Source organism: Argentina silus (assembly GCF_951799395.1).
Source record: "Argentina silus genome assembly, chromosome: 18".
NCBI classification, from domain to species: domain Eukaryota; kingdom Metazoa; phylum Chordata; class Actinopteri; order Argentiniformes; family Argentinidae; genus Argentina; species Argentina silus.
This window is the reverse complement of record NC_139672.1, coordinates 11,235,338-11,250,337: the sequence shown is the minus strand read 5'-3', so window position 1 is coordinate 11,250,337 and position 15,000 is coordinate 11,235,338. Positions and strand designations below refer to the sequence as shown.

At 44.0% G+C, this 15,000-nt stretch overlaps 2 protein-coding genes across 2 annotated transcripts in view; both read right to left on the bottom strand.

The window, feature by feature from the left end:
• irf4a (interferon regulatory factor 4a) overlaps nt 1-9,207 on the bottom strand; it is a 9,247-nt gene extending 40 nt beyond the window's left edge. Inside the window, exons 1-9 of the mRNA XM_083689545.1 lie at nt 9,173-9,207; nt 8,459-8,661; nt 7,828-8,011; nt 6,243-6,334; nt 5,521-5,692; nt 3,728-3,811; nt 1,889-2,299; nt 937-1,049; nt 1-627 (exon numbers count right to left, since the gene is read on the bottom strand). The exon at nt 1-627 is cut by the window's left edge and continues 40 nt beyond it. Coding sequence (XP_083545671.1) covers nt 511-627; nt 937-1,049; nt 1,889-2,299; nt 3,728-3,811; nt 5,521-5,692; nt 6,243-6,334; nt 7,828-8,011; nt 8,459-8,661; nt 9,173-9,182 — 1,386 coding nt within the window. The 5' untranslated portion in view covers nt 9,183-9,207 and the 3' untranslated portion in view covers nt 1-510. The remainder of the gene's footprint in view (nt 628-936; nt 1,050-1,888; nt 2,300-3,727; nt 3,812-5,520; nt 5,693-6,242; nt 6,335-7,827; nt 8,012-8,458; nt 8,662-9,172) is intronic.
• A 4,050-nt stretch (nt 9,208-13,257) lies between these two features.
• Nucleotides 13,258-15,000, bottom strand: part of dusp22b (dual specificity phosphatase 22b) — a gene marked incomplete at its 3' end in the record, with an annotated part of 6,537 nt that continues 4,794 nt past the window's right edge. The window contains exons 6-7 of the mRNA XM_083690528.1: nt 14,074-14,245; nt 13,258-13,413 (exon numbers count right to left, since the gene is read on the bottom strand). Of these exons, the coding sequence (XP_083546654.1) occupies nt 13,258-13,413; nt 14,074-14,245 (328 nt within the window). The remainder of the gene's footprint in view (nt 13,414-14,073; nt 14,246-15,000) is intronic.

Sequence of the window (15,000 nt, the reverse complement as noted above, 5' to 3'; positions counted from 1 at the left end):
TAAAACAATGTTATCTGTACAAATTAGAATCGCATTTCCAACACATAATTCAATTTGGACTTTGACCCCTCGTTGACATTCCCAGTCGATATGGTCAGAGAGGTAGATGGATAGAGAGGGACACAGAGAGTGTGCTTCAATCCAGTCTCTCTTTGAAATTCAGTCTTTTAGTCCTGGGCTTGAGTGTACAGCTCAGTAGCTGAGCTCATACTGTTCTTCATTCATGTTCATGGCTCCCTGGTTGTGTGTGTGTGTGTGTGTGTGTGTGTGTGTGTGTGTGAGTGTGTGTTTGTGTGTGTGTGTGTGAGTGTGTGTGTGTACATGTGTGTGTGTGTACACATGTGTGTGTATGTGTGTGTGCTTGTACACGTTTGCGTGTGTGTGTGTGTGTGTGTGTGTGTGCGTGCGTGCGTGCGTGCGTGTGTGTGTGTGTGTGTGTGTGTGTGTGTATACGTTTGCGTGCATGTGTGTGTGTGTGCGCGCGTGTGCGCGTGTGTGTGCGTGCGTGTATCACTCCTGCATGTGTTGCAGGGTCTCGTTGCTCTGGAGGTCGTAGCCCCTCAGGTAATGGCTTCCTCCTGTCTGCTGGGCGTAGTAGATCAACTGCTTGGTGAACATGGGCTCCACCTGGAAGACAAAGTTGTCATTGTGACTAACAAGTCTAACTTCAGAATCAGGGAATGTACACTTTACCAGAAAAGACGAGAGCCGTAAAAAAAAAGAAGCAAACGTTAAAAATATTTTTGTAATAAGGTCGCTAATCGGCCATACAAATAAGAATACAAATATCAGTAAACTGCATTACAATGCAACTGCCCTTCGCTTCATGTCCTGGTCGGAAAAGCTCAATGTCATGTCAATGTCAGGAAAAAGTCTTTTGGAAATCTTTTGTAATCGTATGTCAAATATGTGTGGAGAATGTCCAGCATTCCGTACCTGTGCGGTGATCATCTTCCTCTGGCGTTGGGGGTCAGGGTACTCATCTCCGAAACACAGCACCACCTGGTGCCTGGGCATGGCACGGCCGTGATGGGCATACCCCTGTAGCTCTGGAGAGAGAGAGAGGGAGTGCGAGCGCGAGGGAGAGAGAGAGAGAGAGAAAGATAGAGAGAAAGTAGGGGGTGGGGGGGGGTAGTACCATGAGAGATAGCAAAAAAGTGTACCATGACTGACAATGTCATCTACTTTTCTCCTACACATTCTGCCTTGGGCTGTGGTATCATTTCACAGTGATGAGAGTTTTTATTTTTTTGGGGGGGGTTGAGTGAATATTAGGAAAGTGGTTGGTGTGGAAACGATAAGACTGAAAATGACAGTGGACCACGGAAGGTGGGCGGGGGGAGTTTCATGGATCCCCGACGGATAACCTGCCGCTGAGTACATGACAGGCCTCTGATCCCACCGAGACCACAGCATTGAGGGGGGATTTCCCGAAAGACAGTTGACGACTCATCGTTCTGATCGTCATCGGCATCGTCATCGACACTGACTCGTCATCCCTGTCACCGCTGACATCAAACTATGTCACTCTACTGCGGTCGTGTCACCGACATCATCTTCATCATCATCATCTTAATCATCCCCGCCATCATCGTTAACATCAACCCTTCTTCTTCATCATCATCCTCACCCTCACCATCACCATTTATCTGTTGTGTCTGTTGTGTCATTCTGTTGTGTTGCACACTCTTAGAAAGGCTGTCCCTGTGGGAGAACATCTTTTCTTTGAAAGAAACCTTTCGGTTCCAAGTAGAACCCTTTCCACAGAAGGTTCCAAATAAGGTTGGAAAAAAGGGTTCTCCCACAGCGACAGCTCAAGAACCCTTTTGGAACCCTATCTTCTAGGAGTGCAGTCTAAATCTAGCCAAACCCTGCCACTGGTTCTTACCTGTCAGGAACTGTTGGGTGTCAAACAGCTTACAAGTCTGCTCTTTCTCCAGCTTGTTGGGCTTGTCGGCATAGGGTGCCAACGGACCCTCCCAGTAAACCCGCCCCAGGCACAGACGCTTGGCGTAGAGGCCGTCCGCCGCCATCCACAGGAGCACGCCCCTCTCTAGCACATTGGGCAGCTTCTCGGCCCCCTTCCTCTGGGATTGGGGGTAGGGGGAGGGGAAGAGCACCGTCTCGGCCCCGCTGTACAGCCTGTCCTCTGGGCAGGGGGAGGTGGGTGAGGAGGAGGAGGAGGAGGAGGAGGAGGAAGAGGCAGGAGACGAGGTGATCCGACAGCCTTCGGGACTGGTGGTGGTCACCTCCTTGACCAGAGACTCTCGGTAGTACAGGGACACGTGTAGGCGACAGTCTGGAGGAGGGAGGGGACGTAAAAAATAAATAAACAAGGGTAGATGCTAAGTGGGACGTCCCTACGTTCAACCCTCACCCTCACCCTCACCCTCACCCTCACCCTCATCCTAACTCTCACCCTCACCCTCACCCTCACCCTCACCATTTTAAATCTGAACTTCAATGGGGTGACATCAGAGTCAGGCCGTCCCAAGGATCCCACTTAGCATAATATAATAAACAATATAATAATAATAATAATAATAATAATAATAATAATAATAATAATAATAATAATAATAAACGAAGTGTGTACGATGTATCGTATGTAAAATGAACTAAGATCTGTCGGGTGGCCTACTTTATGAAAACGAATTCCCTTTCTCTTTCACTGACCAAAGGCCTGCTTCTACTTTCAGTGATTGTTGTCTAGCAAGGAGTGTTTAGAGAGAAAGTGAACGAGGGAAGTGAGCAAACGAACACTTTCACAATCCAACATCAAATAATGTTCCCTTGACAGTGAGGCTGTTACTGTAGAACAGGAGCCTCCGTCTGCTCTCCTCTGTATCATTTATATGAAGTGCCCTGTCCAGTATGAGATAGACCTGGTTATGTGAGGTATAGAAATACACCATCATGTGTCAGTGTACATCATTATGAGGTGTACTGCATCTATGAAATCAGAGAAAGAGGACATACAGTTAGCCAACTAAAATAGCAAAATAACTTCAAGAGGCAACCATAATTCATATTGTAACGACCCTGTGTAAGGCCCGTTAGCAGCTCCGCCAAGGGAGTTAACTCTCTTGGTGTTGTGGCTAGCGCGGCCGGTTTGGAAGCGAGAGGTTGCGAGTTCGATACCCGCTTAAGGCAAGCTGCTCTACCCCGCTGTTCGCTACAATATGAACATGATCAGTAGCTCATTCTCAACTTTAAGTTTAAAATCAACAGTGGTTGTCCAGTGAAAGAAGCTGATAATTCCTCGCGGTTGGTTAATAATTACAAATAACAATAGAAAAATACAATGCTTGAACCTCACAGTATGCTCCACTACATCTTACACCTGTCCTCTGTGTGTGAGTAATTGGCCTACTACAATATTGAAATTAAGTGTGTACAGTACCACAACTGAAAGTGTGTGTGTGTGTGTGTGGGTGTGTGTGTGTGTGTGTGTGTGTGTGTGTGTATGTGTGTGTGTGTGTGTGTGGGTGTGTGTGTGTGTGTGTGTGTGTGTGTGTGTGTGTCTGTGTCTGTGTCTGTGTGTGTGTGTGTGTGTGTGTGTGTGTGTGTGTGTGTGTGTCTGTGTGTGTGTGTCTGTGTCTGTCTGTGTGTGTGTGTCTGTGTCTGTCTGTGTGTGTGTGTGTGTGTGTGTGTGTGTGTGTGTGTGTGTGTGTGTCTGTGTGTGTGTGTGTGTGTGTGTGTGTATGTGTGTGAAGTATCTCTTTACCAGAAGGTGCCATGTTATGGTCCATTGTAAATGCCGTGGGGATGGACTCTGAGGAGGGGTAGGAACAGAAAGACACGGTGTATCCTGGGAAGAAAAGAAAAGAAAATGAATATGCCTCTTAACCATAATAAACAAAACCATTTCTGTTCAAATGTATCACTAGCATAGCATATGCTAGCAGGTACATGCAAGGGTGTCTTGCATGCTGTGTGCATCCTGGAAGCCATTAGCTATTAGCTATTTTATGCTAATCTGGGAGGAAAAGACTCCTATCAAGACATATTCCATTCGGGATCTTGACCATTGTAAACAAAGCCATTTCCATTCAAATGCATTGGTAGCATAGCGCTACTCCATGCTAGCAGGTGCATGCATGGGTGTCTTGCATGCTGTGTGTGGTACACCACATTACTTTTGCAGAGTGTTTGCTGAGCAGACCTAAGTCAAGTACATGTCCAATACTTTGTGAGGTGTGCTTGATTAGTTTGGACTTTTACTAGAACCAACAATGAAAACGAAGCGCAATTAAGGGTTTGTCATTTGACCCAGGTCTATTGATGTGCAGTACACACTGTAGAGGACAAAGGATGCATCCATGCTAAAATGGATGATTTGGGTTCACAGGGTTTACATGGACCACGCAGGTGACTGGACTAACTCTTCGCATCAGATGTCACCTCCTTGCTATTGAAATATATACTGTATGGATCCCTCTGTGTGATGCTAACCATGCTAACCATCCACTACACTGCTGGCTATTCGCCCTGGCTCTGCAGGTGCTAAAGCTGCCTCTTTCATCTCAAGAGGAACCTGTCTGTTATACTTGTTCAATGAAGCCCTCAGCAATTTAGAGAAGTGGCGGTCAAGGACCAAACAGGACCTTTAGTGTGGTTGCTCACAGTCAACCTGTTGTTGCTGTTTCCACAACACCTCTGCAGGAGAGGGGGGAGGGGTTGATTTTATGTGTGTGTGTGTATGTGTGTGCATGTGTGTGTGTACATGTCTGTGTGTGTACATGTCTGTGTGCGTGTGTGTCTGTGTGCTTGTGCGCATGTGTGTCTGTGTGCTTGTGCGCGCGTGTGTGTGTGTGTGTGTGTGTGTGTGTGTGTGTGTGTGTGTGTGTGTGTGTGTGTACCTTCAGATTTATTTAAAGATTGTGCTCTCTGACAAATATGTTCTCACCAACCCTGCGAAAACCTCACTCTACTCTAGGCCTATTTCGCCGAACCCATACACACACTACTACTGTACTGCCCTTTGGGTTAAAGCACCACATGTTTCTTAGTCCTTTTAAACCAAATGAGCACATGAGTTGAGCAATGAGGCACACCTCTCTACCAGTGACTGCTAATACACATTCAATATTCAATATTCAATATTCAATATTCAAATTGTTTCTATATTTGAGAGTGCTGGTCGTAGTATTTACCTATTGGATCAAACCTGAGCTACAGAACCCAGAACCCAAAGAGACATTCATCAGAACACACATTTTTTTTTGGGGGGGGGGGAGAGTTGAAGGCCTTTTGCTTATTATTTGTGATGTCTACCTGACCTCCTTATGATTTGTTTATTTTATTATTATTATTTGATTGACTGGTATTGTAGTGGACTGTATGGAGGTCCTACCGTTGTCAGTGGTATTGTAGTGGACTGTATGGAGGTCCTACCGTTGTCAGTGGTATTGTAGTGGACTGTATGGAGGTCCTACCGTTGTCAGTGGTGTTGTAGTGGACTGTATGGAGGTCCTACCGTTGTCAGTGGTGTTGTAGTGGACTGTATGGAGGTCCTACCGTTGTCAGTGTGCGGTGTGTGCCAGGGCTTATTGAGGGGCAGCGGGTAGTGGCACTGGCCGTACTGGAGATCTGCGTGCATTGGCTGGTGATGCGGAGGGGGAGGAGGCTGCTGCTCCTGGGCGTAGTCCCTCCAGTCCTTCCTCTCCTGGGAAGCAAGATAGCCAGGCACCTGGGGGGGAGGGACAGGGGAAGCATGAGATGGAAACCATAGCAAGAAAGAAAAGACTTCTGGGCCCATATTCACAAAGCCACTCCCAAGAATATCAGGAATGAATATGGAGGATATGAATATATATATGAATATATGAATAAGAATATTAGGACCTAAAAGGGCAAACTAATCCTAGATCAGCACTCCTGCTCTATCTGAGGCTCTTTATGAACACAGGCCCTGGTGCTTGTTTCTCAGCCTGATGGTCCACACTGCTGCCTGCTACAGTCCACACATTGTTGATGAAGTTTGGAGATTGAATCCTCAAGCTGCCTTTTCCCTACTGTCTTCCTCTCATATACCTCTCTCCTCTCTTTCCTGCCCTTCCAAATAAATAAGATACAAAAGAAGAGCGGAATGTATTCTTCCCCAACAAAGAGAGATCTGTTGATTGAACACTTCAGTGGGCTAGCGGTAGGTGTAAGTGATAGAAGATCACTTCGGATAAAAGCATCTGCTTAATGACATAAATTAACACCTGTCGCAGGGGGCAAATGATTGACCGTACCTGGCTCTGAAGAGATGGGAACGCAGGAAACATGGGGTAGCTGAGTGAGTTCATATGGGATGTTGTATCCTCCACATTGCCCATCTTGACCCCTAGATTACAAAAAAATATATCATAAGCATTATATCAGAATGCAAAAAAAAAAAAAAAACCTTAAAACCAGTTTACCAGGCTTATATTAAGCCCTCCATTAGTTTAAAAAGCATCTTCAATGGAGAGTTTCCATTCAAAGTGCAATTAGGTCCAGGATTTGGCTTCATAGAAGACTCTACTTTGGCAATTCAGATAGTGGACATTCTCAACTGAGCTCAAATCCTATTCGGCTCCCTCAGACAGACGAACACATATAGGCTACTCTACAGTAAATAGTCTATACGCCCACTCATATATGGACAATAAATACATACAGTAAGGACGTATAAGACAATCATTCAGCCACGACAATGTGACGTACTGCAGTAAGTAATCATCCAAAGTCATAAACCATCCACTCCCACTCCAGTTCATCACGATCCCTGGTGAGACTTTTCAATTACTTTTCAACCTCTCAAACTGAGAATAACAACTTATATGAACTCGTGAGGTCATGCTTTTTCTTTTTTTGTTTTATCTCTGCAGCAAAGTGATTAAGAATGTGATAACACACACTTGAGCAATGTGTCCTCAGGCCCAAAGAATCTTTGCCTTTGAGTGGAGAGGAGCAACACTGTACCATGTGAGTGTGGTAAAAGATGGTGAGAGGTCTTCTGTCTGATGGTAGAGCCTTTGCTTTGCTTATGCAAGGCCAGAGGTCGGGTGTGTTGTGCTTGCTGCACTTGGTAACCGAAGCCCTCTAAAAAAAGCCTAGAGGCCTTTTTGGTACACACATCAGCTTCCTCCTGTGCTTCCTGCCTCATCAGGGCAATAATGAAACATTGCCGGCGGTTCTGTATGGCTTTTTTTATGTAACGCGTAGCATGTCTACTCGAACAAAGTTCAGATAATGTCTATTCAGGGCTCACCTCGGTGTAGAAGAGGGTGGTTTTCTTTGGGGATGAGCGTAAAAAAAACTGTTGAGAGTTGTAACAGGTTGTTGTGTTGTTCTAGAAAGTAGTGCAGTCCAGGCTTCATTTTAATACAATGTTTTCACTTGAGATGATGTCCTTTTTGTTGTTTTACCACGTGAAATGTCTGACATCAACTGCCAGTTGTCCATATCCTTTTACTACTTGAGTATTAGTTGTATTTGTCTCTGATTGCAATTTAGACATGCATGACATCACACTATACGGGGTGGTTTCCTAGACACAGATTAAGTCAATTCCTGGAATAACTGTTAATGGAGACTCTCCATGGTAAATTCTTTTTGATCCAGGAACAGGCTTAGTCTGACTTTTGGGGAATCTGTCCTCAAATGTAACAATAGTTCACAGACCAGACCTGGGTCAAATACTTTCAAATACGTTCAAATGTTTTGAGCTGCGCTTGATTGACTGTTTTCACGGGTCCAATGGAGCCAGTGAAATAGTCCTAAATGGCCAACCTTCTCAAGAGTTTGACATTGTATTTGACCCAAGTCAATGAATAGGTAATGAATAGAACTTGCCTCTCTTTGCCCCCTCAGGTATGATTCTGTAGACTTTGTAAGGGTCTGATATGTCCAGCTGGCTTCTGTTCACTAGCTCGTCGAAATCGTTGCTCTTGTTGAGAGCACAGCGCAGTCTGGTTTTCCATGTGGGAGGGTCTGGTTTTTCCCCTTCCCTGTATTTCCCTTTGAACAATGCCCAGGCCTGCAATAATCAACAGCAACAAGAAGATTCATTTACAGTTCCTCTTTACTTACTTCAGTGTATAAGGGACTCAAAGATGGTTTATACTTGGAACATTGACGTGTACAGTGCACTGTATGTGCACTGTATGACTAATACTTGTAAACGTATTGCTAAACTAGGCCTAATCCTTGAAAAATAGCACACAGGCCTCTTATTTTCTGACTCATCCATCTTGTAATATGTAGTACACTGCAGTAATAGTAGGAGCACAATCATCAGGTATAGTTTAATGTAACTCGGTAACCTATATCTGGATGTGAAGGAGAGATAAGCCTGTATGAAAATGACTGTTCATTACTTTCTGCGTGGGTAATATATGTATATTTGATCATCAAAGTATATGCTCCACTCCTGCGCATAAGCTTAAGGGGAGGTAAGAGAGAGATTGAGGGCGGGCGAACGCACCTTGAAGAGCGCGGCATCCTCGTCTCGGTTGTAGTCTTGCTTGCCCGCATGTTTCCACGGTATCCTGAACATCGTTTTCTCGTCATTCTCCCAAACCAATCCGGGGTACGTCCTGCTGTTAATCTGATCGATCAGCCACTGTCTGAGTTTCCCGTTGCCACTACAACTGACTGACAAGCTGGTGTCCCCCTCTAAATTCATGTCTGTCAAAAGCGCATGCAACAGAAAGGTGGTATAGCATATTGATGATAGGATGCAGATGGACTAAATGGAGCGTCAGGTATATCATGCAAAACACTAAAACAGAGTTGTTGTGACTGGGTGAGATGAAGGTGGATGATAGTGCATTCATCAAATGCCATGCTTTCAAGACAATCAGAGCAGTCTCCTATAATGACTGGAAAATAGTAGCTATAGACTCGAAGCATGTAGATGCATTACTAGAGAAAGTTAAAATGCAAGTGTTTCTGAATGAAAGCACAGTTACATCCTCAAAGAGAACTTATTCAAGAAACTCAACTCTGGATTTCTCAGAAAACATCTACAGCCAATGAAACGTGCTTGATGATTCCAATCCAGACAGTTGTATAAGTCAATCAAATGACACAATGACGGCATAATCAAATGAATCAATACTCCTGCTTCCTATGTCATTCGTAATAACGTTTCCCCCTCTAATTGTGCTACATAATCACCCCATTCTCAGACTCTTACCTCTGACCATGTGAGCTCCTCTGACAAGTGATGAAATCGATCTCACTCTGTTCAAGAGGGAGTGTGGGATGTCATATTCTTAAATATTGTCACCTCTCGATTCATTGCGACAGGGAGGGGCTTCTTCTTAGGAACCACTTCATGCGAATAAGGGATGCGTGCAGCACCGAGCGCTTGATTTCTGTGAAGCCTATCAAGTACACTCAACCTACTGTACAGTAAGTAGATGGGGAATCCCTCTCGAGTGGCAAAAACATAAGACGCAAACAACATGGAATGGAACAAATACCTGTACTTTATATCAAAACTCCCTAAAACCGTCACGGTGATCATAGTACATGTACATTTATTGCAGCCTAATGGGAGGCATATGTGTATGTTTAAGTCGTTGTCTTGTGGGCTATAATTCATTCATTTCGTTCTTGACAAAATCTTCATAATTGTATTTTTTATAAGAAAAAAAAAAAGACAATTAAATGACAGCTTTTGCTTAAGGCTGAGGTTACGGCAACATACATTTATGAACATATGGGAGATTTTAGTAGAGAGTGGTTTCATACCGTAGTTTCATAATTTATCTGTGACAGTAAAGGCTATTAGACTGCCCTCCAGTGGTTGCAGTCGTTACAAACGCTTCCACTATCGCCGCCGTGTTACTCTTGTGGTCCATTCCACAGAGATTCATTCCCTTGACAGCAAAGGAAAGTGTTGGTCCAGGCACATAGGCCTATTGTGATTCATTTGACTGATGATAATTCGACTCTACATTAAAATGCAGCATATCTGAAATGATTTATATACAGTTGAAGTCGATAGTTTACATACACTTAGGTTGAAGTCATTAAAACTCATTTTTTAACCACTCCACAGATTTCATGTTAACAAACTATAGTTTTGGCAAGTCGGTTAGGACATCTACTTTGTGCATGACACAAGTCATTTTTCCAACAATTGTTTACAGACAGATTATTTCACTTATAAATCACAATTCCAGTGGGTCAGAAGTTTACATACACTAAGTTGACTGTGCCTTTAAACAGCTTGAAACATTTCAGAAAATGATGTCATGGCTTTAGAAGCTTCTGACAGGCTAATTGACATCATTTGAGTCAATTGGAGGTGTACCTGTGGATGCATTTTAAGGCCTACCTTCAAACTCAGTGCCTTTGCTTGACATTATGGGGAAATCAAAAGAAATCAGCCAAGACCTCAGAAAAAAAAATGTGGATCTCCACAAGTCTGGTTCATCCTTGGGAGCAATTTCCAAATGGCTGAAGGTACCACGTTCATCTGTACAAACAATAGTGTGCAAGTATAAACACCATGGGACCACGCAGTCGTCATACCACTCAGGAAGGAGACGCGTTCTGTCTCCTGGAGATGAACGTACTTTGGCGTGAAAAGTGCAAATCAATCCCAGAACAACAACAAAGGACCTTGTGAAGACGCTGGAGGAAATAGGTACAAAAGTATCTATATCCACAGTAAAACGAGTCCTATATCTACATAACCTAAAAGGCCACTCAGCAAGGAAGAAGCCACTGCCCAAAAACCGCCATGAAAAAGCCAGACTACAGTTTGCTACTGCACATGGGGACAAAGATCTTACTTTTTGGAGAAATGTCCTCTGGTCTGATGAAACAAAAATTGAACTATTTGGCCATAATGACCATCATTATGTTTGGAGGAAAAAGGGGGAGGATTGCAAGCCGAAGAACACCATCCCAACCGTGAAGCATGGGGGTGGCAGCATCATGTTGTGGGGGTGCTTTGCTGCAGGAGGGACTGGTTCACTTCACAAAATAGATGACATCATGAGGAAGGAAAATGATGTGGATATATTGAAGCAACATCTCAAGACATCAGCCAAGAACTTAAAGCTTGGTTGCAAATGGGTCTTCCAAATGGACAATGACCCCAAGCATACTTCCAAAGTTGTGGCAAAATGGCTTAAGCACAACAAAGTGCACATCAAATTTTGTGAGCATATTTTGTAAAAATGTGTAAGAACAGGGACAACAACACATACTCTACTGTACAACCTCTGTATCTGTCCAGTAGCTTTTACACTCACCGCAGACATTCAAAATCAATTATTATCATTTTAATTTTTGAAATCGATGTGATCTTTTTCAAGGGTTAAGTCCCAAGGTAACACGGTTCAGTTGCCGGTCGAGCTGATTGGGGAAATATCCTTCAGTGGGCCTCCAATCTGTCCAACGGTGGCAGTAGAGCAACATAGGAACTCAGACCATACCAGGCCAAGGTCTTTCCCTCTGGGGGCAAATACATCAATCCATAGGACAGGGGGAAGGAGCCTCTAATGCCATTGCCAATCCTGCTGCACGGGGTCTGCCTGCACACAGGCAACTGGCAAAGGTTAATGCAAATCTGGAGATGCTCGTCTTGAGACTGCTGGGTCTGCTCAGACTGATTTAACATTGATTCCTCATTTCACTGATACTCACTGTTGGCCTCTTGGGCTTGCCTGAGCAGATGGCAGTGTTGTTGCTCTTCTTGCAGTTTGGTTGCAAGGCAACATCTCCTCTCATGCTCCTCCTCTTCTAGCACCAAGGAGATCCTGCTTATCATTTTGCTGATGCTTTTATCCAAAGCAACTTACATTGCAGTGAGGGCATACATTTTTCAGTATAAATGGGCCCCAGCGGGAATCGAACCCACAACCTAAGCGTTGTTAGCACCATGCTCTACCAACTGAGCCAAAGAGGACCACAAAGCATTTTCCAGACCCAGAGCCATCACCGGCGTCTTGAACCACTAACCCTGTGATGATGGGGCAAGGTACTGACCACACCAGCCACAACTCTTTCACCTGCTTCAACTCGGCCCTCCAGAACACATCTGCTGACTCAAGCCTGAAGGCAACACATTCCATATCCATCATATTCTCATTTGATGACCTCACTTGACACCATGGCCGCACCAAGTTTGTGGTGCATCTGGGAATGTGCTCTACTTGTAGTTTATCTCCCTACGGTCACCGCAATTCTCATTAGGGCACTTAGCACTCTTACTGCACACTGCCCTCCGGTAGAACTTGGCTCCTTGCCACGCTAATGGAGGAGAAAACGCTATGCCGCTGACGGCGTTCTTGCGACTCACTATTTGTCCCATCCTTCCGCGTCTATTCCCTCCGTCTTTGAAGGCGCGTCCTCTCTTGGGTCTCTGTAATCAGCGGTATAGCTTCCAAATCCACACCATCTACATTTACATTTACAATTTTTGCCATGTAGCAGACGCTTTTATCCAAAGCAAAGTACATTTGTCGAAAGTATGTGATTCATCTATACATCATAAGAAATAAGAAAAGATAAGAAAAAATCATCATAAGAAAAAATCTAATCTATGCTAGGACCAGGATTACCGATATGAATTAGGCTTTACACAGCCTATCTCTCTCTCTCTCTCTTTATTCCTAATGAATGTGCATAGACCTCAATGTCAACTGGTATATATTTGGATACAATAAACCACCGACAAATTATAACCGTTCAGAGCAGATGAAATTTAAACACATTTATTAGCCAGTTGCATACATCTTTATACCCGGCTTGCTGTTTGGATGCCGTCATGCAAGGTCTCCCTTGCATACTGCGCAAACAGGAAGTAGACCAGGAAACAGAGAAAATAGAATAGAGAATGTCTCTGTCATCACATTCAGTCTGACAGCATTAATACCAAAGACCATTTCATGACTGATAAAAATCCTTTTTTATTATTGACATGGCTTCAAGTATAGAATTAATAAACATAACATTTCTGAACATTTTCAAGGCTTAGAAAAAACAACAACAACAAAAATACTGAACGTGGCATACTTATATACAAGAATTAGGGGTAATAGAACTTGTCAAATTAGCCATACAACATTGATAAAGCACTATTGTGCATCTCAAAATTATGTTCCAAACTTTTAGGGCCCACCGTACTAGCCTTTTCCAGAAGAGAGGAAGAGAACCACAACAACAGTCTGGTCCAACACCATACTGACAGAGAGAACCCCACCCCCACCCCTTGGGAGCCAGAGTGGTACCATCCGGCAGTGCAGAGCCTTCAGACTTTGGCTATGGGATTGTTCTATGCAATCCTGGAGGCGGGGGGGATGCCTGCACTTCCACATCCACCCCATTGGGTTTAGGGGTCCTAGCCAGCAGAATGCGGATGTCTTCTTCGTCGTTGAAGGGGTTCTCCTTATACTCCATGCGCAGCCACTCCCTGTACTGCAGAGACAGAGATAATAATATACAAATGAATATCAATACTCAGAATAATAATAATAATAAAAAATACATTTGATTTGTATAGAGCTTTTCATGATACTAAAAGACACTTTACATAAAAGTGAAGAGTCAGAGATCGACAGCGATCAATCGTTTTGTTGTGTGGGGGTTTTTCTGCATTCCCGTAACTATAGTAGGCTACATGATGTAGGCCTGTGTTAGACCATATTGTTTGCATTGTATTTATTGTTTATATTGTTTTGGTTGTGAAGCATTTTGTGACATTTGTCTATGTAAAAAGCGTTACGCAAATAAATCTGATTGATTGATTGATTGATTGATTATTTCATCAACAGAGTTACAGTTGATATTGTAGATCGTTACAAATATTTCTTCTCGTTGGCAAAACAGGAAAATAACATGGAACAATCATGTAACAAGATAATCAGCGCACATGTAGTTGATAGCGTGAATATCTATCGACCATAGGGTCTATACTTCCATTGAACTTCCATTTCCCCCCACGTGTGGCCGTATATTTCTTGCCCGTGACCTGTGCCTGGATGTCATGCCCTCCCTCTATCTATCTATCCCTCCCTTCATGCCCTCCCTCTATCCACCCCTCCTTTCCTCTATCCATCCCTCTCTCCCCGTACCCACCTGGCCAACCTGAGTATTCTCAAACTCGTGGAGCTGGCGCTGGAAGCCGATGTTTGGGCCGGCGCAGGGCCGCGCCAACCTCACCGCCGTCAGGGCTTCCTGCCAGCCCAACCCCGTCACCGTCATGATGTAGGCGACCACCAGGGTGACACTACGAGAGACGCCCGCCAGACTGCAGGTTCGAGAGATCATTTAAAAAAGTTATTTAGAAAGCACCTTTCGTACAGTGGTCCATCGCTCAATGCAATTTTTTTGTTGTTGTAAATGATCAAATTAAAAAGGGAGAAAAGGGAGAGAAAAGGAGAGGGAAAGACAAGGAGAAGGAGAGACAAAGAGAGGACATGGGCAGGGCACAGACATGCGGTACTGTGCCTAACATCAGTGGACGGACTCAACATCGTACCACATATCATATGTAGGCCCTTTACTGTTAGGCATTTAACATTGTAACATCATATTGCATCTCTAATATGTGAATATGGCGAGACCCACAAAGTATAGTGCTGTTGAAACATGACTGTGATGCGCAACACTGGAAAATGATTATAAAGACTTGAGCAGCTTCAGAGAGGGTTCTGACTCTGACAATTATCCCCCCCCCCCCCCCATTACATTAAAATGTTGTTGTTGTTTTGGGAAGTTCAAGAATATCCTTCCTTCCTCTTTATTTATCAGCTGCTAAACAGAGTCACACATGGGTTCACTTGAGAGCAATCAGGCGAACACAATTAGTTTTGTTTTTCGAGGGGGTCCTGTAATATGCACACATTCCTATTCAAATGAGCAGGACCCACCAATCCTATGATGAGTAGCCAAACTGAAAAGTGATTTTAAAACAACATTTTACATCCTACATCACACTATAGCTTCACAGGAGCACAGGTGTTCAACAGAAAAACATGTCGTACAGTATCGTAGTAGTGACTT